This window comes from Astatotilapia calliptera, chromosome 4 (genome assembly GCF_964374335.1).
Source record: "Astatotilapia calliptera chromosome 4, fAstCal68.1, whole genome shotgun sequence".
Lineage (NCBI taxonomy): Eukaryota > Metazoa > Chordata > Actinopteri > Cichliformes > Cichlidae > Astatotilapia > Astatotilapia calliptera.
The window spans coordinates 32,337,076-32,357,473 of record NC_137425.1 but is presented as its reverse complement, the minus strand read 5'-3'; the positions used below and the strand labels follow the sequence as shown (position 1 = coordinate 32,357,473).

Here is a 20,398-nt window from a genome sequence, read left to right as displayed (position 1 = left end):
CTCGTGATAATGTTTGACCAGTAATGCCGACATGTGACTGTCTCTTGGCAGGATCGCAGGATGCTTGACATTGGGGTGCAAAGCTGCATGTGTTAAGCGTCCGCCTACCCGAAGAATGCCTTGGTCATCAAGAAATGGACATAACTTGTGTAACTTGCTAACCTTGTCTTTCATCTGCATCACATCATGATGTTGCAAGGTTCTTATTTGCTGAGCAAAGGCTGTTTCTTGAACCATCTTTATGATTGTTAACTCTGCTTCCTTTCTCTCTTGTAGGCTACTGATGTCGTGTGATCTACTCTTGTGATGCTTTGCTTCTTTCACATAGCGCTTGAGTCTAGCAACTGCCTTAATCATCCTCGACCAGTGGGAAAACTTGTGTAAGCGATCTAACAGTGACCTTTGTTCCTCCCCTTGTATCTTGTGGACTTGAACCTTCTTAACCTCCGGGTCACTGGTTGATAACTCTCCCACCTTAATTTCTCCACTGGGTATGACCTTCTGCCAAAGGAGGTCTGGGCCTTTGAACCAGTTTGATGCTACAAGTTGTTCTGCTGTGAGACCTCTTGAGGCGTGGTCCGCCGGATTATCTTCGGAAGGTACATACCTCCATTGGGTTGAATCTGTACTTTGTTTGATGCGTTCCACTCGGTTTGCAACAAACACATGAAATCTTCTGGCTTCATTGCTGAGGTATCCGAGTACCACCTTCGAGTCAGTCCAATACCTTTCTTCTGAAATTTCCATTTCCAATTCCTTTTTCAGCATGTCACCAGTGCGCACAGCAACAACGGCCGCCGACAACTCAAGCCGAGGTATAGTTGTGACTTTGGTTGGTGGAACTCTTGATCTTCCCATCACCAATGGGCAGTGGACTTCACCAGTTGTGCTTACTGCTCTGAGGTAAGTGCACATTCCATATCCAGATGCACTTGCATCAGAAAAATGATGAAGTTCGTAGTGGTGTGCCTTGAAGTTCGAAGGAATGTAGCATCTGTGAACCTTTACGTCCGCAAGGTTTCCCAGGTCACGCAACCAATACTCCCACTGAGGTCGAAGTCTGTCAGGTAAGTTATCATCCCAACTGAGTTTATCTCGACACATTTGTTGCAAGATCTGCTTTCCCAGCAGAATGAAAGGTGACACAAACCCAAGTGGATCGAACACAGAGGCGACTGTGGCCAATACTCCTCTTCTGGTGAGCGGTTTTTCCTTAACAACTACTCTGAACTGAAATTGATCTGATGCCACACACCATTGTACGCCAAGTGCTCTTTCCATATGTACTTCACCGAGTGCCATATCTAGCTCTTTGGGAGCTGCAGCGCATTCTTCTTTCGGAAGCGAAGCTAGAACTTTGGTGCTGTTTGAGATGAACTTGTGCAACCGAAGTTTGCCCATGCTGCAGAGTTTGCGTGCTTCATTAACCAGCTGTATTGCCTGATCTTCAGTGTCAACACTTGCTAGTCCGTCATCAACATAGAAGTTGGTGAACTTGATGGTTTCTTCATTAAAACTTCCTTCCCCTTTAGCTGCAAGATGCTTGAGGCCATAGTTGGCGCAACCTGGAGAAGATGCTGCTCCAAATAGGTGTACCTTCATCCTGTAGACAGTGAATGGAGTTTCAAGGTCACCGTTCTCCCACCACAAGAACCGTAGGTAATCTTGGTCACAAGCATGCACATGGAATTGGTGGAACATGCGTTCGATGTCACACATGAAAGCCACTGGGCCTCTTCGGAAGCGACACAAGACTCCGAGCAAGGTGTTTGTTAGCTCTGGACCAGTGAGGAGATGGTCATTTAAGGAAGCGCCTTGGAACTTGGCAGAGGCATCAAAGACGACACGAATCTTTCCGGGTTTTTGTGGATGATACACACCATGGTGTGGGATGTACCAAACTGGTGTCTTATCAATGTCTTGCTCTGTGACCCTTTCAGCATCTCCATGGGCTAGGATCTCATCCATGAATTTCTTATAGTCCATGTAGTACTGCTTGTTACTCTTGAGCCTTTTTTCTAAACATTTGAGGCGATGAATAGCACATGCCTTGTTGTTTGGCAGGTTCGGCCTTTCACTCTTAAATGGGAGTGGCATTTCAAAATGACCATCCTCCTTGTGCCTAATGCCGGCTTTCATCTTTGTTAAAAATTTGAGATCTTCTTGAGAGACCTTTGTGTCTTCTGGTGCTTTCTCAACAAAGTCAGACTCCAACATCTTTAGGACCTCTGTGGGAGAGATCATTTCCTTTATTTGAGTTCTGTAGACATAGTGAACCTTGTTGGTGAGATTTGAAGAGGGATTAATGTCAGGCACCACTTCCTTCACAATGACTTGGTGACTTATTCCGAAGGCGTCTCCATAATCGAGACATGGATTGCCATAACCCACAATACTCCATCCCAGATCAGTTCTTTGTGCAAACGGCTGATTTTCCTTTCCAGACACAACCTCACGAGGAACAAGTGCTTGGGGGCAGTTGTACCCAATCAGCAGACCAACATCACAGCTTTGTAGTGGAGCGATCTCACTTGCAATGCACTCAAGGTGAGACCATGCCTTAGCTGTTGCAGGCGATGGAATGTGATCTCGGTTTGCGGGAATAAAGTCTCTGGCATACGTCACTGGTAGGGAAATGGTCTTATTTGAGTAGAACCCTCTGACTTGTAGACCTGAGAGCTTGCGACAGGACACAACTGTGTTTCTTGAAGACATGGTAGTGAGCTTTAGCTGAGTCGATTCACCTTTGATATGCAGAGCTTGTGCCGTTTCTTCAAGAATAAAGGTCGTATCGCTCTGTGTATCAAGGAGCGCGTACACAAGAATTTCATGCTCTGGCTCAACTTTGGTTGACACCCATACTGGAATAATGGAAGATGTGTGAGTGTCGTCAACATTCTGCGTGACTCTGTTAGAAGTTGCTTCACTTGTTGTTGGTGTGACACTGTTGTCTTGTGAGACATCTGCGTTCGTTTGTCTTGTCCTGCCACTGTTCTTATGTGGATTTCTCCTTGTTCTTTCTTCCTTCGTGCGATTGTCATGAAGACATGTTGGATGTCTTTTATTACATGTGTCACAGGTTTCTTTCCCTTCACAATCCTTGGAGCGATGACCAGAGTTCAGACAGCCAAAACATAACTTCTTGTCTTGAACAAACTTTAGTCTCTCAACAATGCTCTCATTTATGAACCTTCTACACTTAAGTAGGCTGTGACCCGACCTTTCACAGTACACACAACTAGCACTAACAGTCCTTTCATTTGAGTTAGTTGCTAGCACCTTTGCTCCATTGCCTCTGTTCCTTGTGGTTTTTGCCCCTTCAGTATCACTTGGCTTCAGAGCAAAGAGAGATGTTATGGGATTACAGGCAATTTTGGCTTCCCGTGAGATGAAATCTACAAATTGGCTGAAGCTTGGAAAGGTGTGAGTCTCTTCTTGCACTTCTGTAACCTTTCTGTTCAACCTTGAAGTAAGCCAATCTGGAAGTTTTGCGAGCATTTTTTGGTTTTCATTGCAGTCATTGAGCACTTCAAGCCCCTTCATTTGCGACATGGCTGTCTTACAGCAGCAAAGGAAGTCAGCAAATGCTTGAAGTTCCATACTGCCTTTAGAGCTTATCTTAGGCCATGCGTCAAGTTTGTCTCTGAAGGCCTTTGCTACTAGGAAGGGATTGCCATACCTCTCTTCGAGAACTGTCCATGCTGCATAGTATGCAGACTCTGTGCCAAGCGGGAAGTAGCCTTCTATTGCCTTCCTTGCAGGTCCACTTACATATTTCCTCAGATAATAAGTCTTCTCTTCAGTTGGTATATTTTTCCTGTCAATCAGAGTCTGAAAGGAAATTTTCCAATCATTATATCTGATAGGGTCGCCACTGAATATTGTTGGCTCTGGTACCGGAAGACGACTTGCATTAAGAGACACTGCAAATGCCTTGACCAGATCTTCTGTGTTCACCTCTCGGAGCGGTGTCACATTTCGTGGCGAGGAACACCGTTTCATATGCTGGTCATTGTTTTCAGACTTGACTTCATTTTTCTTATCAGATCTGTGGTGAAGTAGGTTGTATATTTCTTCATCTGAACATTCACTTTGTTCATACACCCGCTGTCGAGCCTTTGCTGCATTCAGCTTTTTTACAGTCTCAAGTCGCTCTACTTCTCTGCGCTTAGCTTCTAGAGCCTTTTGTCTTTGTGCTATTTCTGCTTCTTGCCTTTCAATTTCCTTCATATGGATTTCTTGTTCAAGCAGAACTTGGAGAGCAGCCTCATTTGCTGCAACTTCAGCAGCTGCATCTTGTCTTTTAGCCGAGAGCCGGCTGGAGTGTCTAGAGGAAACCCTCGAATGAGAAGAGAGCTTAGTGTGGTGTGACTTAACACTCATCCTGTCTGAGGCTTCTAACTTAGGCATAGACTCAGTCTCCTTCCATTTTTCATCCCTTTGACTTTTCACATCTGAGGCTACGGATTTAGATGAAGACTCAGTGTCCTTCCAAAGTTCTTCATCTCTTTGAACCTCCGCACTACTTGGGCTTGGACACTTTCTTACAGATTCAATAATTGTCTTTGTTATGGCTTCACACGTATCCATCCTTCGTCTTGTGTCACTATCTGGAGATTCAATACGTCTCAAGTCATCATAGGCTGCATTCACATCCTTAGAAGCACTCAAAACCTTGGAAACATGTTCTTGTAGCAGATCCTTTGAGCATTGACCATCTATAGCTCTTTTGGCATCCTTAATGACAACCTTCCACTTCTCATAGCGCACACTGAAACGATGTGCAGCCTTCTTTATGTGCTCACCGTACAGTTCTTTGCCCTTTTCCGTCAATGTACGGACTCGTTGGCTCTGTCGTGCTCTTTGTGAGGTAGTAGAAACATCATCAGCTGTGCCTTCAACTGCTTGTAGTTGCTCATCTGCAGAGAGTTGTTCCACATCACCCTTTTCACTGACTTCTGGATTAGCCTCAAACTCTGCCATCGTTGGAGGGGTTTGGGTTTTTTGTGTATCTTACTTAGACTCAATGTAAAGGTGCAGCAGCTTAAATTTGATTTGGTAGTTGAGGAGCAAATGAATATTAATCTACATTTACTGTTACAACTTTAAAGCACAGTAATTACTATTACTCCTTAAACATCACTTAACGTGTATACTTAAGTCACATTACATATCTTGTCCAAGCCAGTAATACTGTTTCATACAGCAACTGCTGAAGCCCACCATATGCACAATACACAGGTTACTCATCACAACATTAACTTAACATTGTATGAATATCAGTCACTTGAACAGCAGAAATGTAAACAATGAGAAAGAAAGAAAAAAGAAGAAATATTCCAGTCCTTTGTTCATTTATAAAAGGAAACTTATCTTAATTATTTTTACAGTCCTTTTCCTTTTTATTTCTCTTTCTTTTGGTTAATTATATTCAGTCCTTTAATTGAGGCAACACTTATTTTCGGGGCACCTGACTTTCCTGCGGGGCTGCGTCCTTCATCTACCCGTGCAGAGCGGAGTTCTCACTGTAGCACCCTCAAGGATTGACGTACGCACGATGTAGTTATAAAACAGGGTTTATTCTGGTCTTGGCAACCCGTGAGAACTGCTCACGGACAAAACAATAAAACAAAAACATCACATCAAAATGCGCTCTTGTACGTAATGTCAATCAATCAAAAAATCCTTAATTACAGAAAATAAACCATTTAAAATACACAAACCTCGTGAGCTGACATCCAGGAGGTGCTAAATAGTCCTTTATGGCCTTATTGCCTTATCTTCCATCTTCTTCATCAATTATTTCACTCTTTAAACAATATTTTCTCCATGTGTGGAGCTATCTGTGAGTTGCAGCATGCAGACACCATGTGCGCTAGCAAAAGAAAAGTGGCTGGGTGGAGACCCAAACAGCAAAGCTGTACCCTACACAGTTCACCACCAGAGGGCGCAAAGGAACAAAATCCAGACATACAGCTTAACAAATATCAAATGCAACAAACATCAAATGCAACAAACATCAAATGCAAAAGACCGTTACACAGTCCATTCTCCCTGCAGCACGGACTACACTGCCCATGATGCTACATTCTTTAGAGCTATGCTTGTAGCATTCTGCCTGTTAGCTTAGCACAACAACAACAACAACAACAAAAGGCGCTCTCTCACCCAGGAAACACACGGTCGCAGAGAGAGAGAGAGCGTCGCCCTGTAACCATGGCAACCGTAACGCTGCCGCCTGGAACAACAGAACGTAGCTGTCAAACAAACCCAAACAGTCCTGACCCGCGACAAAATGAAACAGGAAAGTACCGCAGTGTAATCCATTTATTTCAACAAAGTAACTGTATTCTGAATACCACCTTTTTAAACGGTAACTGTAACGGAATACAGTTACTCATATTTTGTATTTTAAATACGTAACGGCGGTACATGTATTCCGTTACTCCCCAACACTGTCCAGTCTCCCTTGTTATCAAGTCAGTATTGTCTGCCTCCTGTCTTATTTTGAAAGAGCCTGGTTTTCTTTGTTCATTGTATTTAGTTTCACTTCCCCTGTCCCATTATTAGGTTCATGTGTGTCAGCTGATTCCCTATGTGATTCCTGATCCCCCCCCCCCCCCCTGTGTGTTTTTAGTCTGTGTTTTTCATTGTCTTGTCTTTGTCAGAACGTCTGTGACACCACGTCTAGTCATAGCACTCATAGTCACAGTCATCATAGAAATCATAGTTATCATAGTCATCGTGATTAGTCACAGTTATCTTGTTCCGTTTTCCCAGTTTAGTTTAGTAGCAGTTTAATTTGTCGCCCAGTTTGCCTCGCATTATTTTGTATTCATGTTTATCAGCTAAAATAAAACGTCTCACTTTTGGTTTAACTCTCCGCTCTATCTCCTTTTGTGTCTGAACCTGGGTCCTCGTTCTCACTCTTGCACAATCAGCAGGTGTGGATCTAGAGAAATTTTCTTAGGGTGGCAGAGAAATCAAATGGGGTGGCAAAATCAAAGCCTTCTTTTTTCAAACACATATGCAGATGGTTACAATGTTGTAATGGTTCAAATGCATTAAGTATACACGCTTTTCATATAAATGTAATCTATAACTTAATTCTTTTCTGTAGCCCACATGATTAAACACGTTAGTTTGACATAAAATTCACATAAAACATGTGAATTTTGTTTTTATGTACTGTAGGTATATATATATATATATATTAGGGGTGCAACGATACACAAAATTCACGGTTCGGTTCGGTTCGATACTTTGGTGTCACGGTTCGATATTTTTTCGATACAAAAAAATGTTCATGCCTTTTTAATTTGTCATTTATTAAAATTATAAATATATATATTTAACTCAAAAGTACAGTTTTTAAATTTAACCCTAACCCTTGTGCATGTTTTTTATTTTGACAGTGAATACACACCTGCGGACCATTTATGTGCAGCCCTGGTTATTTAGCTCGTCATATTGCAGCCACAGAAATTCTTTTGTCCATGAAACCATAAAGCTGCACTTTCTTTTTGCCTTATAGTCTGATTTGTCATAACTTTCCCGTTTTGTGGTAAGCTTTTCTTTGGCTGTCACTTCTTCACCCTGACCTGTCTTATTTGGCTCAGCAGAACTGAAATGCTTTTACACACGCACTCACATAAGCTCAGCGATTCTCTGCGCGATCAACCTCTCACATGTTTAAGCTTGCTGCGGGAGATTTCACTTGTCATGTTTGCATAGTAAGCTAACGATTAATAAGACGATGTCAGAGGAATTGGTGCACAAATTATCATCACTCACAGATCAGTGCTGTCGCTCTCTATACACAGTTCGCGCGATTGCAAAGTGAAAGCAAAAAAACAAGCGCAAATTCAAACGTGATTTCAATATGTCACATATTGACAGTGGCTCACCGATGCCAATGACATACAGTGGGGCAAAAAAGTATTTAGTCAGCCACCGATTGTGCAAGTTCCCCCACTTAAAATGATGACAGAGGTCAGTAATTTGCACCAGAGGTACACGTCAACTGTGAGAGACAGAATGTGAAAAAAAAAATCCATGAATCCACATGGTAGGATTTGTAAAGAATTTATTCGTAAATCAGGGTGGAAAATAAGTATTTGGTCAATAACAGAAATACAACTCAATACTTTGTAACATAACCTTTGTTGGCAATAACAGAGGTCAAACGTTTACTATAGGTCTTTACCAGGTTTGCACACACAGTAGCTGGTATTTTGGCCCATTCCTCCATGCAGATCTTCTCGAGAGCAGTGATGTTTTGGGGCTGTCGCCGAGCAACACGGACTTTCAACTCCCGCCACAGATTTTCTATGGGGTTGAGGTCTGGAGACTGGCTAGGCCACTCCAGGACTTTCAAATGCTTCTTACGGAGCCACTCCTTTGTTGCCCGGGCGGTGTGTTTTGGATCATTGTCATGTTGGAAGACCCAGCCTCGTTTCATCTTCAAAGTTCTCACTGATGGAAGGAGGTTTTGGCTCAAAATCTCACGATACATGGCCCCATTCATTCTGTCCTTAACACGGATCAGTCGTCCTGTCCCCTTGGCAGAAAAACAGCCCCATAGCATGATGTTTCCACCCCCATGCTTCACAGTAGGTATGGTGTTCTTGGGATGCAACTCAGTATTCTTCTTCCTCCAAACACGACGAGTTGAGTTTATACCAAAAAGTTCTACTTTGGTTTCATCTGACCACATGACATTCTCCCAATCCTCTGCTGTATCATCCATGTGCTCTCTGGCAAACTTCAGACGGGCCTGGACATGCACTGGCTTCAGCAGCGGAACACGTCTGGCACTGCGGGATTTGATTCCCTGCCGTTGTAGTGTGTTACTGATGGTGACCTTTGTTACTTTGGTCCCAGCTCTCTGCAGGTCATTCACCAGGTCCCCCCGTGTGGTTCTGGGATCTTTGCTCACCGTTCTCATGATCATTTTGACCCCACGGGATGAGATCTTGCGTGGAGCCCCAGATCGAGGGAGATTATCAGTGGTCTTGTATGTCTTCCATTTTCTGATGATTGCTCCCACAGTTGATTTTTTCACACCAAGCTGCTTGCCTATTGTAGATTCACTCTTCCCAGTCTGGTGCAGGTCTACAATCCTGTTCCTGGTGTCCTTCGAGAGCTCTTTGGTCTTGGCCATGGCGGAGTTTGGAGTCTGACTGTTTGAGGCTGTGGACAGGTGTCTTTTATACAGGGGGACAGAAAAGCGTCTTACAGAAGACGTTACAGGTCTGTGAGAGCCAGAGATTTTTCTTATTTGAGGTGACCAAATACTTATTTTCCACCCTAATTTACGAATAAATTCTTTACAAATCCTACCATGTGAATTCATGGATTTTTTTTTTCCACATTCTGTCTCTCACAGTTGAAGTGTACCTCTGGTGCAAATTACTGACCTCTGTCATCATTTTAAGTGGGGGAACTTGCACAATCGGTGGCTGACTAAATACTTTTTTGCCCCACTGTAATTACCCAGCTACATTTCCGAAAGAATGCAAAAGCATTGACATATATTTTTCCTTCCTACAATAGCCGGACGGGCAGGGCAGAGATAGATTTTGGTAGCCCGACTGGAAAAATCGCTAGCCCTGGGACGTCGGGCTAGCGATTTTGCGAGCCCTGTATCTGATTGAGGAATCACTCATCTTTGGAAAAGAGAGTTTATTACAGAGAAATGTCTCTTTCCAAAATAAAAGCTATACTATCCGCTTCTTCTGGGCTATATTCTCAGCAGCATATTAAACATATCAGGTCCCCATAAGGAGAATCATGTGCTAACATCTGTCTAAATGACTCAGGTAAAGTTTGTAGCATGCGTGCTTGTTGTTTTTGTCTTTGCACTAGGATGATGTTGGCGTAAATGTGCAGTCATATTCGTTGTGTTCCCACTAGTGCTTTCAGGTTAACCTCGTTAAAATGACGTTAACGCCACAACACGGCAAATCTCCGTTAACGAGCTACCGCTGATCGCCCCGTGCATGGGGCTAGACGGCCAACACGTTAACGAGCTAAGTGCGCTAACACACTAGCTCCCACCCATGTAATTGAGCATTGCGTGGCACATCCAACATACTGTTTTACTTTAGTCCATGACTCGCTTACCTTCAGGGTCATACATCACATGAAAACCAAAATAATTCCAAACGCCAGATCTGAATGAGGGTGGGGGAAGTTCAATTTGCCATGTTGCAAGGAGAGCTTAACTTCTGTCTCGCTAGCTTGCCCTGCGCTCTTCCTTCTGACAATGCTGTCTGTGTGGAGCGCTCAGTGGATCTGCACTCGACAGTGCAGCCTAGGCGGAGTAGTCGAACGCAGATTCACTGAGCGCTCCACACAGACAGCATCGTCAGAAGGAAAGTTGATAAAATAAATTACAAATGTTGTATCGTTCGATACATATGCGTACCGAACCGAAAGCACTGTATCGAACGGTTCAATATCGATACGAATATCGTTGCACCCCTAATATATATATGTATATATATATAATAAATATGTAGCCCAATACGTATAAAATCCAGAAAGCTGCACAACATGGGGCGGTTCATTTACAAACACATGTCTATCTTAAGTTTCACTGGTTTTTTGTTAGAAAAAAATCTAATTTTTGCATGCTTAATTTACACAAAATGTCAGAAATCTGCACCGTCATGAACAAAAATTTAAATGATTTAACCCTCTGAGGTCCAAAATATGACTGTTTATTTTTGACTCCTTTTGATTTTACATTTGTATTTCACCTTTAAATTGTTACATTTTTTTCCCTGTCTTGCTTGGTATCATTCTTTACAGCTCAACCTCACATGTATTAATTTTGTTGTTTTTTTCATTGACATACTGTATTATCACAACTGATCTGAAATCACACAAAAAACACAAAATCCTTTTCACACATTTTGTAAACATTTTCAACTATTTATCTAAAAATACACCTGGAATTTTTTACAATTTTGAACAACCATTTAAAAATATTACTCTAACTAAAAAGAGAGAACAATCGAGTGTCAAAATAAGATGCCCCACAAATTATTATGTGTTTGTCGGACACAAGACAGAGGAGAACCCCACAGGGATAAACCCTGCAGGCCTGACAACAGGAGTTGTGTCACTCCTCTGGTTTTCTACCTGGTCACAGTGCTTACATTGCAATCTGCCTTTATGACAATCATTAGTACCCTCACTGACACACAAATTAAAACAACGACTACACAACACACTAACTACACACTCAAAGCTAAACGTCACAAATCTCCCACATCTAAAAACTCGATATCAATATCTCTCTCTCTCTGTCACTCGCTCTGTCTCGCTGCTGTCATTTCCAAAACTTTCCCCTCTTCCTATCTGTCCTTAGAAAATGCTTTAAAAGAAAACAAAACAAAAATACAAAACAAAACATGACAATAGTATTTAGAAAAAAGCATGGCTTATATTATATTTTTTCTATCATAACTCTGAATTTACTGGCCTGTAATTAAAATTTAAAAAACGGTGTATACTTTGAAGTCCGAACTTTCAACACGGGCTGAAAGACTCAGCGTGGCTGCAGCTTGTTGCTATGTCAGCTTAAATCAGACATGTGATTTGGAGGTGCAGCGTGCCTGTGGACCACAGAGGGTTAATAACACTCACCTTCATTGTGTAACAACCAACCACCTGTGTGAAATCTGAAATTCCCATGGTGTTCTTCGAAATGTGCTATGGGCTGAACCTCTTGTTAATGGTGGAGGGGGGTAACACTATGCAGTATATTCATTTGTAGAATTTATATTCACTGCTAACTGTAACTGTGCTCAAAGTGTTAATGCTATCTTATTTTAAAGCACAACACTGTCGTATGCAAAAGTAGGGTGGTACTTGGGGTGGCAAGAGATCATATTAGGGTGGCACATGCCAACCTTCTAGATCTGCCCCTGACAGTCAGCTCCCACTGACCGTGACTTGAGAACTTAATGATTTTAACAATCATCAGATGTTTCTTGTGTTATGAAACAAGCAATAACCTTGGTAATGCGACACCTTTTTATAGGCCATCACTTGGTACTGAGGATTGGCAGGGTTGCTTTCTAATTACTGATAGATTTCAGCTGGTGTCATTACTTTCCATGCCTTCTTGCACCTCCCTTTCTTCTTGTGTTTAATACTGTTTCCCTGTATTAAACTCATTATTACACATCTTGATTTACCTTCCTGTTGTATTTGGGTCGAACCTGACCCATTTACAAATTAAAACACTCATTTGATTACCTCAAGGCCTTATGACATCCTCCACACTATGCATTTGAACATATAAAAGTAATGAGTACCTCTTTCATTTCAGTGTTATGTTAATTTAAGAGCTGTTAAAACAGACCAGTCAATTGTTACCGGGAACACTAAAGTAAGGGGGGTGGGGATGCACACAACAGGAGGGTTTATGGACAGTTCTAGTTTCTTTGCATATATCGATTGGATATGTTACATCTGGTACATTAGCATTATTTTTCATAATTATGTTGTATGAGAAAGCAACATACAACACTAGCAATTTGTTTATTTTTCTCAGTGTTGTTGTGAACTCACTGACTGCTTTTCAACTTTTTTTTTCTTGAAAATGTGTCCCGCCTTTAGTTGTTATTTAAAAAATATAAGAAAGTGTGATTTCAGCTAGGCAAAAAGGCAGAATAAACAGACCTTGTTTGAATTCATTTTTATATAATCTATATAGCTTGTAGGGTGTACACTTTGTCATATTTATTGACTTTAAAACTTGAACTATTAATCAAGTCATTTTAATGCTGTTGTGAAATTTTGTGGTTTGAATTAACAGGATCTGGTAAGAACAAACTGATTATCGAGTCTCGCAGCCTGGTGACCCTCAACAACTTGCTAGCCAAAGTGTCCTATACCAGCACTGACTACCACATAAACACTGGAGACCTTGGTATGTGTTTAAACAATGTTAAATGAGCTAGAAATTTGAAATTCTATATGAAAATAAAGTTTTGCATGAAATTTGATTGTTTCTGAATTCCGTATGTCATGTCCAAGCAAAATAAGTGAAAGCAAAAGTGAAATTAGACAAAGTGTTTTCCAGTTATGCAGTTTGTGTGCTGTTCTAAGGTTTATTGGAAAATCAGTGACTATGTTTTGTTATGTTTTTGTTTTTTCTCTTTATACAAGAGTGTCCTTTGCACTATATTTAATCTGAGCTTTTTGTTTTCTGATTTTAGCCACTTTCCAGTTTGAAATGCATGAAGCTGTGTTTCCAATTGCCATCAAACAGCCTTGTGTACCAGTCCTGTATGACATGGGAACAGGTAGTTTGTTCTTCCTAGGAATTAAAAATCTCTGTGATGGTACCATGTATTGATTCCTGAAATTATGGCCAACTTAGACTGCCTTCCTCCAATGAATGAAATGTTTCTAACTTAATTCTGTTTTCAAGGTTCTTCACTAGAGGTGTACAGTCCTTTCAAAAAGTAGTTGCACCCTTCCTGATTTCTTATTGAATATTGTTTTGCATATTTCTCACACTTAAATGTTGCAGATCATCAGATAAAGGTTAACATTATTTACAAATAATCTGGGTAAATACAAAAGGCAATTTTTAAATGTTGAATTCTTTCATTATTGAAAAAAGTGATCCAATCCCTTTTGGTGTTATTGGTGCTACTTAGTTGAGGAGCGTGGCTGAAGAGTTTAAAATATTACTCTTTTTGGGTCACAAAATAAAATTAACAAATTTTCAGGCGAGAATGTAGCTGTGTCAAGTTCAAATATCTGCTCGATTTATCAAGACATCGCATATTTGCAAAAAGTGCTCCGATGTTTTCGGAGACGTCTGTTACCGACCAGCTCGATAGCTGACTGGGTGGTCAAGGCTAACTTGAGCCGGTGAGTACAGTGAACTCCCGACACATCATTTTCAGACCCTCGCGCAGTCTTTCACTACTCAGGTTAAACATGATATATAAGTCACTTGTTGATTAAAAATGTTATTGTTTGGTGTTTTTCAGTGTTTTATTTGTTCCTCAGTAAATCAGTTTAGCTGAGATTAAAGTTTTTTCACACAGCTCAATAAACGTCAAACAGAAAACTGATTAAACAGAAGTGTGAGATGGTTGAGAATTTACTCCAATATTCTGTTATATTTTAGATAGCAAGGAGCAGATGGCTGAGTTTATTAAACTCCACCGACACAGTGACACAAATCTGAAGACTAGACCGTCCCATTTCACAGAATCGCACTTCTGGCCTTCTCGGACCTGGCCCACATAGACTGCAAAGGCAGGGTCCTCCAAAGGATGCAGCCACTGCATTGGGACATAGCCCATAGCCCAGGTCTACCCCCCCTTAAGAAGTGAAATCAGTATTTAAAAACTCAATTTTATATCTGAAACATTTCATTGTAGTGAATGGGGACAAATACTTTTCCATGGCACAATAGGTGAGAGAAGGATGCACATAGAGAAAAGTGTCCTACGATAACTCATTCTATGCTGTAGCAGATCACCCTACTTTTTCTTGAAATAAGTCTTTGTTTGCTTCTGTCTCTCAGATATCAGCTCTCAAGTCACCATCACAACAAAAACTTTCCAGCGCTATAGACACTTAAGAGTGTTGCTTGACAGCATCCGGCAATTTTATAGCAACGTAAAAATTATTATTGCCGATGACAGCTTTGAAACGGAGCACATTACTGGAGAAAACATTCAACATTACATTATGCCTCCAGCACAGGTATATACCTACATTCTTATGGACTAAACTGACTATACAAAATTTAGAACATATGTCACTTTACTTTAATTCTTGAAATTTTCTATAAAATCTGATAGGAAAATAATTCAGATTTCAGATGCATTTAAAATTTTATTAGCTAAACTTCTGTTACTTAGTTGTATCAAGCATGTTAAATTGCTGCTAATCTAACTAACTATATAAAGAATAAATGGACTGCAGTCACATGTGGTCACCACCACAATTTAAGGATAAATCTGAAATCAGAATTAGAACTCTTATCATTTGCATTAAGATGTGAAAGATGTTTCCTTTCTCAGGGCTGGTTTGCAGGCAGAAATCTGGCTGTTTCCCAGGTAACCACCAAGTACTTCCTGTGGGTGGATGATGACTTTATGTTTTCAGAGAAGACGAAGATAGAGAACCTTGTAGAGGTGATGGAAGCGATGCCAGAACTTGACGTGGTGAGAATGAAATGGCTCCTGTTTGGGTTAATTTACTTCTATTTGCTTTATGGGATACAGGTTGCAACCAAACATCAAATATACATAGCTATTTCTGTAATTAGGTAAAAAAAACTTTAACTTTAACTTTGTAACTTAGTTTCTTTTTACCCTTTTAATACACTGATTGGCGTTCTTATAGACTTTACTCTTTCCTTGACGATGATTTATCTGATCTAGTTACAACATTACCAAATTAATTTAGTTTTTTCCAAAAATTTTGATGCATTTTTTTTCATTTAATTAAATCAGTTTTAATAATAGTTAACAGCTGTCATGTTACGGCTGTGTGCAGGCAGGGATTGGACCTAAACGTAAACTCACTGACACATAGAATAAACTCAAAGCCAACTAAACTGGGAAACTAATAGAACTAATGCACACGAGGAGACACTGGGGAGCACACAGTACGAGGGACAATGTGACATGTAACTGAGAGAGACTCGGACATAAATACCCAGAAGGTAATGAGGAAAGTGGAAGCACATGGGGAACACAGCTGAGGATAATTACATGTGACAGGACAGGAAAGACATGAAAACTGACAATGCTGACACCAGACACAAACCTGATTCGGGCGATCGTGGCTCAAGAGTTGGGAGTTCGCCTTGTAATCGGAAGGTTGCCAGTTCGAGCCCCGGCTGGGACAGTCTCGGTCGTTGTGTCCTTGGGCAAGACACTTCACCTACCGCCTACTGGTGTTGGCCAGAAGGGCCAGTGGCAGCTGTGGCTACAACTGTAGCTTGCCTCCACCACTGTGTGAATGGGTGGATGACTGGGTGTGTAAAGCGCTTTAGGGGAGGCAAAGTGGGGGACTAGTAAAGGCGCTATACAAATACAGGCTGTCATATACTGGGTTGCCTGTGTCGAACGGGTGGGCGTTGCGGCTTTACGCCACTAGGACATGCTTTGCGGCAGGGCTGTCTATGTCCAGATCTTCTCTTAGCTGCCACACCCGTTGTTGTGCTGTTATAACCCATGCTGGATACACGTTCAATAAAGCAGCATCACAAGAAAGCTACCGAGTGGTCATTCTACATGGTGTCAGAAGTGGCCCGGACCATCGCCGGAATAACGCCATAAGGGAGAAAACAGAAGTTTAATCCCCCGACAAGCTTCCCCTTCGATAAGCCGACGGAATGGCTCGACTGGAAACAGCGTTTCGAGCGCTACAGGATTGCAATGAAACTCCACAAAGACGAAGGACAAGTACAGGTGAGCTACCTAATCTATGCAATTGGGAAATGAAGCAGAGAACATTTACAAGTCACTCACCTTCGCCGCCGATGAAAGTCGTGACAACTTCGCCGTCGTAATGAGGAAGTTCGACGAGTATTTTTCCCCGCAGCGGAACATTATACATGAAAGAGCATGTTTTCACCAGCGTGTCCAGCGGCCAGGCGAAACGGTGGAGAGTTTTATCCGAGCCCTGTATGACCTCTCAGAGCACTGTGAGTTTGGTGCATGTAAAGAGGAAAATATTCATGATCGTATTGTGGTCGGGATACGAGACAAGGACCTCTCCCGCAGGCTACAACTGATGAAGGACCTCATGTTGGCACAAACGACCCAGATTGTCAGACAGTCAGAGGAGGTCGCAGCGCAGGTCAGCTTGCAGGGAGATGCTGGAGGCAGGATGTACGGGATAAACGGAAAAGCATGGACTGGAAATCACAACAACAGCGAGGCAGGCTACCCGAGGAAAAAAAATGGGCGGGGCGTGACAAGAAATGCATTAAATGTGGGAAGACACAGCATGCCAGGGATGAAAGGTGCCCGGCAGCAAAATCTGTTTGCCATGGCTCCCGAAAAATTGGACACTGGGCCAGGGTGTGTCGTAACACCAGATCAGTGAATGAGGTTACAGAGACAGAGAAAAGCGAGCAGGCCTCATATTTTCTAGGCTCAGTGTGTAATACAAAAGGAAATAGTGAAGCATGGACTGTGCAGTTACTGCTAGACTCTGCCCCAATAGAATTTAAGATTGACACAGGAGCAGATGTCACTATCATAAATGAAGATACATTCCACACACTTGCTCATAAGAGAACACTAGAGCCTTCTAATCTCCCTCTAGATAGCCCCGGAGGAGAGCTGTTATGTCTCGGCTACTTAAAGGCCACAATACGTTATAAAGGCAAAGACTACCTGTCCAAGGTGTATGTGGTTCGTGGACGCAGAGTTAACAACCTTCTCAGCCGCTCCTTGTCAGTGCAGATGAACCTGGTGAGAAGAATTGATGAAGCAACGATCACACTCACCAGGAACCAACCACTTTACGGTGAACACGGAACACCAAAAACTGAACCAGTCAAAATTCAGTTAAGGGACGATGCTGTGCCATACGCGGTGCATACGGAACGCCGTGTGCCTTTCCCCATGCTGCAGAAAGTGAAGGAGGAACTACAAAGAATGGAGAACCATGGTGTCATTGAGAGGGTGACCCAACCTACCGGATGGTGTGCCCCAATGGTGCCTGTCTTGAAGAAGAACACAGCAAGGGCCAGGATCTGCGTTGATCTGACAAAAATGAATAAGTCTGCCAAAAGAGAGCGCTATATCTTGCCTACCCCTGAGGAAACCATGTCCAGGTTGAGTGGGGCAACGGTCTTCTCCTCGCTGGATGCAGCCAGTGGATTTTGGCAGATCCCTTTGCATCACGAGAGTTGCAAACATTCATCAGGCCATTTGGCAGGTATTGCTTTAACCCTTTAAGACCTACCATAGAACCAAGTCCGCCAGAGCTTATATTATATTTTTACATGCTGTGGAGCCATTTTTGGGAGCATTTCAAGTTGCTATACATCAATACAACCATTATAGCCCAGATTTTAATAATATGTATTCATTAAGTGCATAGTAATTACATAAATTGCAAAAATGTGCAATAAACTACAAAAAAATTGAAAATCGTTTTTGATTTTTTAACATATATTTGTAGTTAGAGAAATTTAAGAGGCTTATCCCTCAAAACTGTAAATACAAAAAAGTTGCACAAACTAGTTTCCCACCAAAGGAAATTTATTTTGAGTGTCTTCATAGTTTTATTTTTGAAATACACCAATTTTTATACACTGCAGGAAAAACGAAAATAAATATTATACTGCAAATTTGCAAAAAAGCAGCATATGCATCAAAATAAACTATTTCCAGCAGTGCAATATGAGTCCTAAGCATCCCAGAAACGACACAGAAAGTCATAAAGTCAAAGATAACTTTTAAAAAGAGCAGTATAGGCCCTGAGGCCCTGATCGCAAAAAAGACTACATTTCCGCGAAAATGACGTCACTTCCGGTTTTGGCCAGGTAATGGCGGAAATGCAAAAGTTCGCGCTGACGTCTATTCCAACGTAGGAAGTGTTTTGAACAGCTGATCGGACCGGCAAAGCGTGTTTCTGGAATATTATGTTTTTGTTCCTGCAAGCGCTTTTTATGCAGTTTTTGCAAAGCTTTATGTGGAAGGAAACCGTGACCTAGGACAAGCTGATGGCACAATATGTAAGTACAACTCCTCCGGTTTCATATGCAAAAAAAATTTTTGCGCTAGCTTACGTGGTTGCAGTGCTACCGGGATTTAAAAATAGTTACGCATAACAGAGCGTTCCCGCTCCGATCGGCTCTAAAGGGTTAAGAGGCTGCCCTTTGGGATAACAAGTGCACCAGAGATCTTTCAGCGAAAGATGTTGGAGACCTTAGAGGGGCTCGAAGGAGTGGAGGTCTTTATGGATGACATCCTGGTCTATGGGGCCACCATGGAACAACACGACACCTGACTTGAGGAGGTGCTGCAGCGCATTGAGTTAGCCGGATTGAAGCTCAACCAAGAGAAGTGCTCCTTCAGACAGAGCCAGCTTCGCTTCCTAGGGCACCTGATCGACTATTCTGGGGTCAGGCCAGACCCTGAGAAAGTGAGCGCCATTCTTCAGCTGCCGTCACCAGAAAATGTGCAAGAGCTTAAACGGATCCTAGGAATGGTTAATTACCTGGGCAGATATATTCCTGCTCTTGCCACAGTATGTCAGCCACTGTACGAGTTGCTTAAAAGCAAAAACAGTTGGACCTGGGGTCACCCACAGCAGGCAGCCTTCAAGAACATTAAGAGAGCGCTTACATCAGCACCTGTTCTTGCCTTCTATGACGTCAACAGACTCACAGCCGTATCTGCCGACGCCAGTAGCTACAGGCTTGGGGCTGTGCTGCTTCAGCTTCATGGCGCAGAGTGGAAACCTGTTGCCTACTACTCTAGACGCCTCACGGAGGCTGAAACACGCTATGCACAAATCGAAAAGGAGTGTTTGGCAAGTGTTTGGGCCTGTGAGAAGTTTGATAAGTATCTATGTGGCTTAGATCGCTTCAGGCTTGAGACCGACCATAGACCTTTGGTGCCCCTGGTCAACAGCCGGGACCTTGACAATGTTCCATTGAGGTGTCAACGCCTCCTGATGAGGCTCATGACAGGTACAAGCCGGAGGCCGTCTATGTCCCTGGCAAAACGCTTGTCATCGCCCATACGTTGTCACGGAGTCCACAGACTCGGGCTGAGGATGACACTAGCACTCACAGTGAAGTGGACTGCTACATAGCCACCGTGTTACAGGGCATTCCAGCGTCCCCAAGCCGAATGGAAAGCATTAAAGCAGCCACTGCAACGGACGTTGAACTACAGACTGTCATTACGTACATTCGCAGGGGTTGGCCTGCATACGGAGCTAGTGTGCCATTGAACATTAAAGCGTACATGTAAGTGAAAAACGAGCTATCAGAGGCTGACGGCCTGGTTATACGAGGCTGCAGAATTGTCATTCCAAAGTCACAGAGAACAGCCATTCTACACAAACTACATGAAGGACACTAAGGCCTCACCAAGTGCAGGGATAGGGCTAATTCATCTGTGTGGTGGCCGGGGCTCTCCACTGAGTTAAAGAATGCAGTGCTGCAGTGCCACACATGTCTGGCACAGAGGCCAACACAGACAAAGGAGCCGCTTATCTCCACACCTTTGCCGGATCGTCCATGGCAAAGGATAGCCCTGGATCTCTGTGAACACAACCGGAATAATTATCTTGTTGTGTCGGACTACTACTCACATTTTCTGGAAATACCGCACCTACCATCCACGACCAGTGGCCAAGTTGTTCAGAAACTGAAGTC

The 20,398-nt window shown here is 42.5% G+C and overlaps 1 protein-coding gene across 1 annotated transcript in view; it reads left to right on the top strand.

Moving 5' to 3' along the window:
* The window catches only part of LOC113021404 (beta-1,4 N-acetylgalactosaminyltransferase 2-like), a 48,129-nt gene that overhangs the window by 20,111 nt on the left and 7,620 nt on the right, over positions 1 to 20,398 (top strand). Inside the window, exons 7-10 of the mRNA XM_026166047.2 lie at positions 12,833 to 12,946; positions 13,236 to 13,322; positions 14,564 to 14,745; positions 15,066 to 15,209. Of these exons, the coding sequence (XP_026021832.2) occupies positions 12,833 to 12,946; positions 13,236 to 13,322; positions 14,564 to 14,745; positions 15,066 to 15,209 (527 nt within the window). The remainder of the gene's footprint in view (positions 1 to 12,832; positions 12,947 to 13,235; positions 13,323 to 14,563; positions 14,746 to 15,065; positions 15,210 to 20,398) is intronic.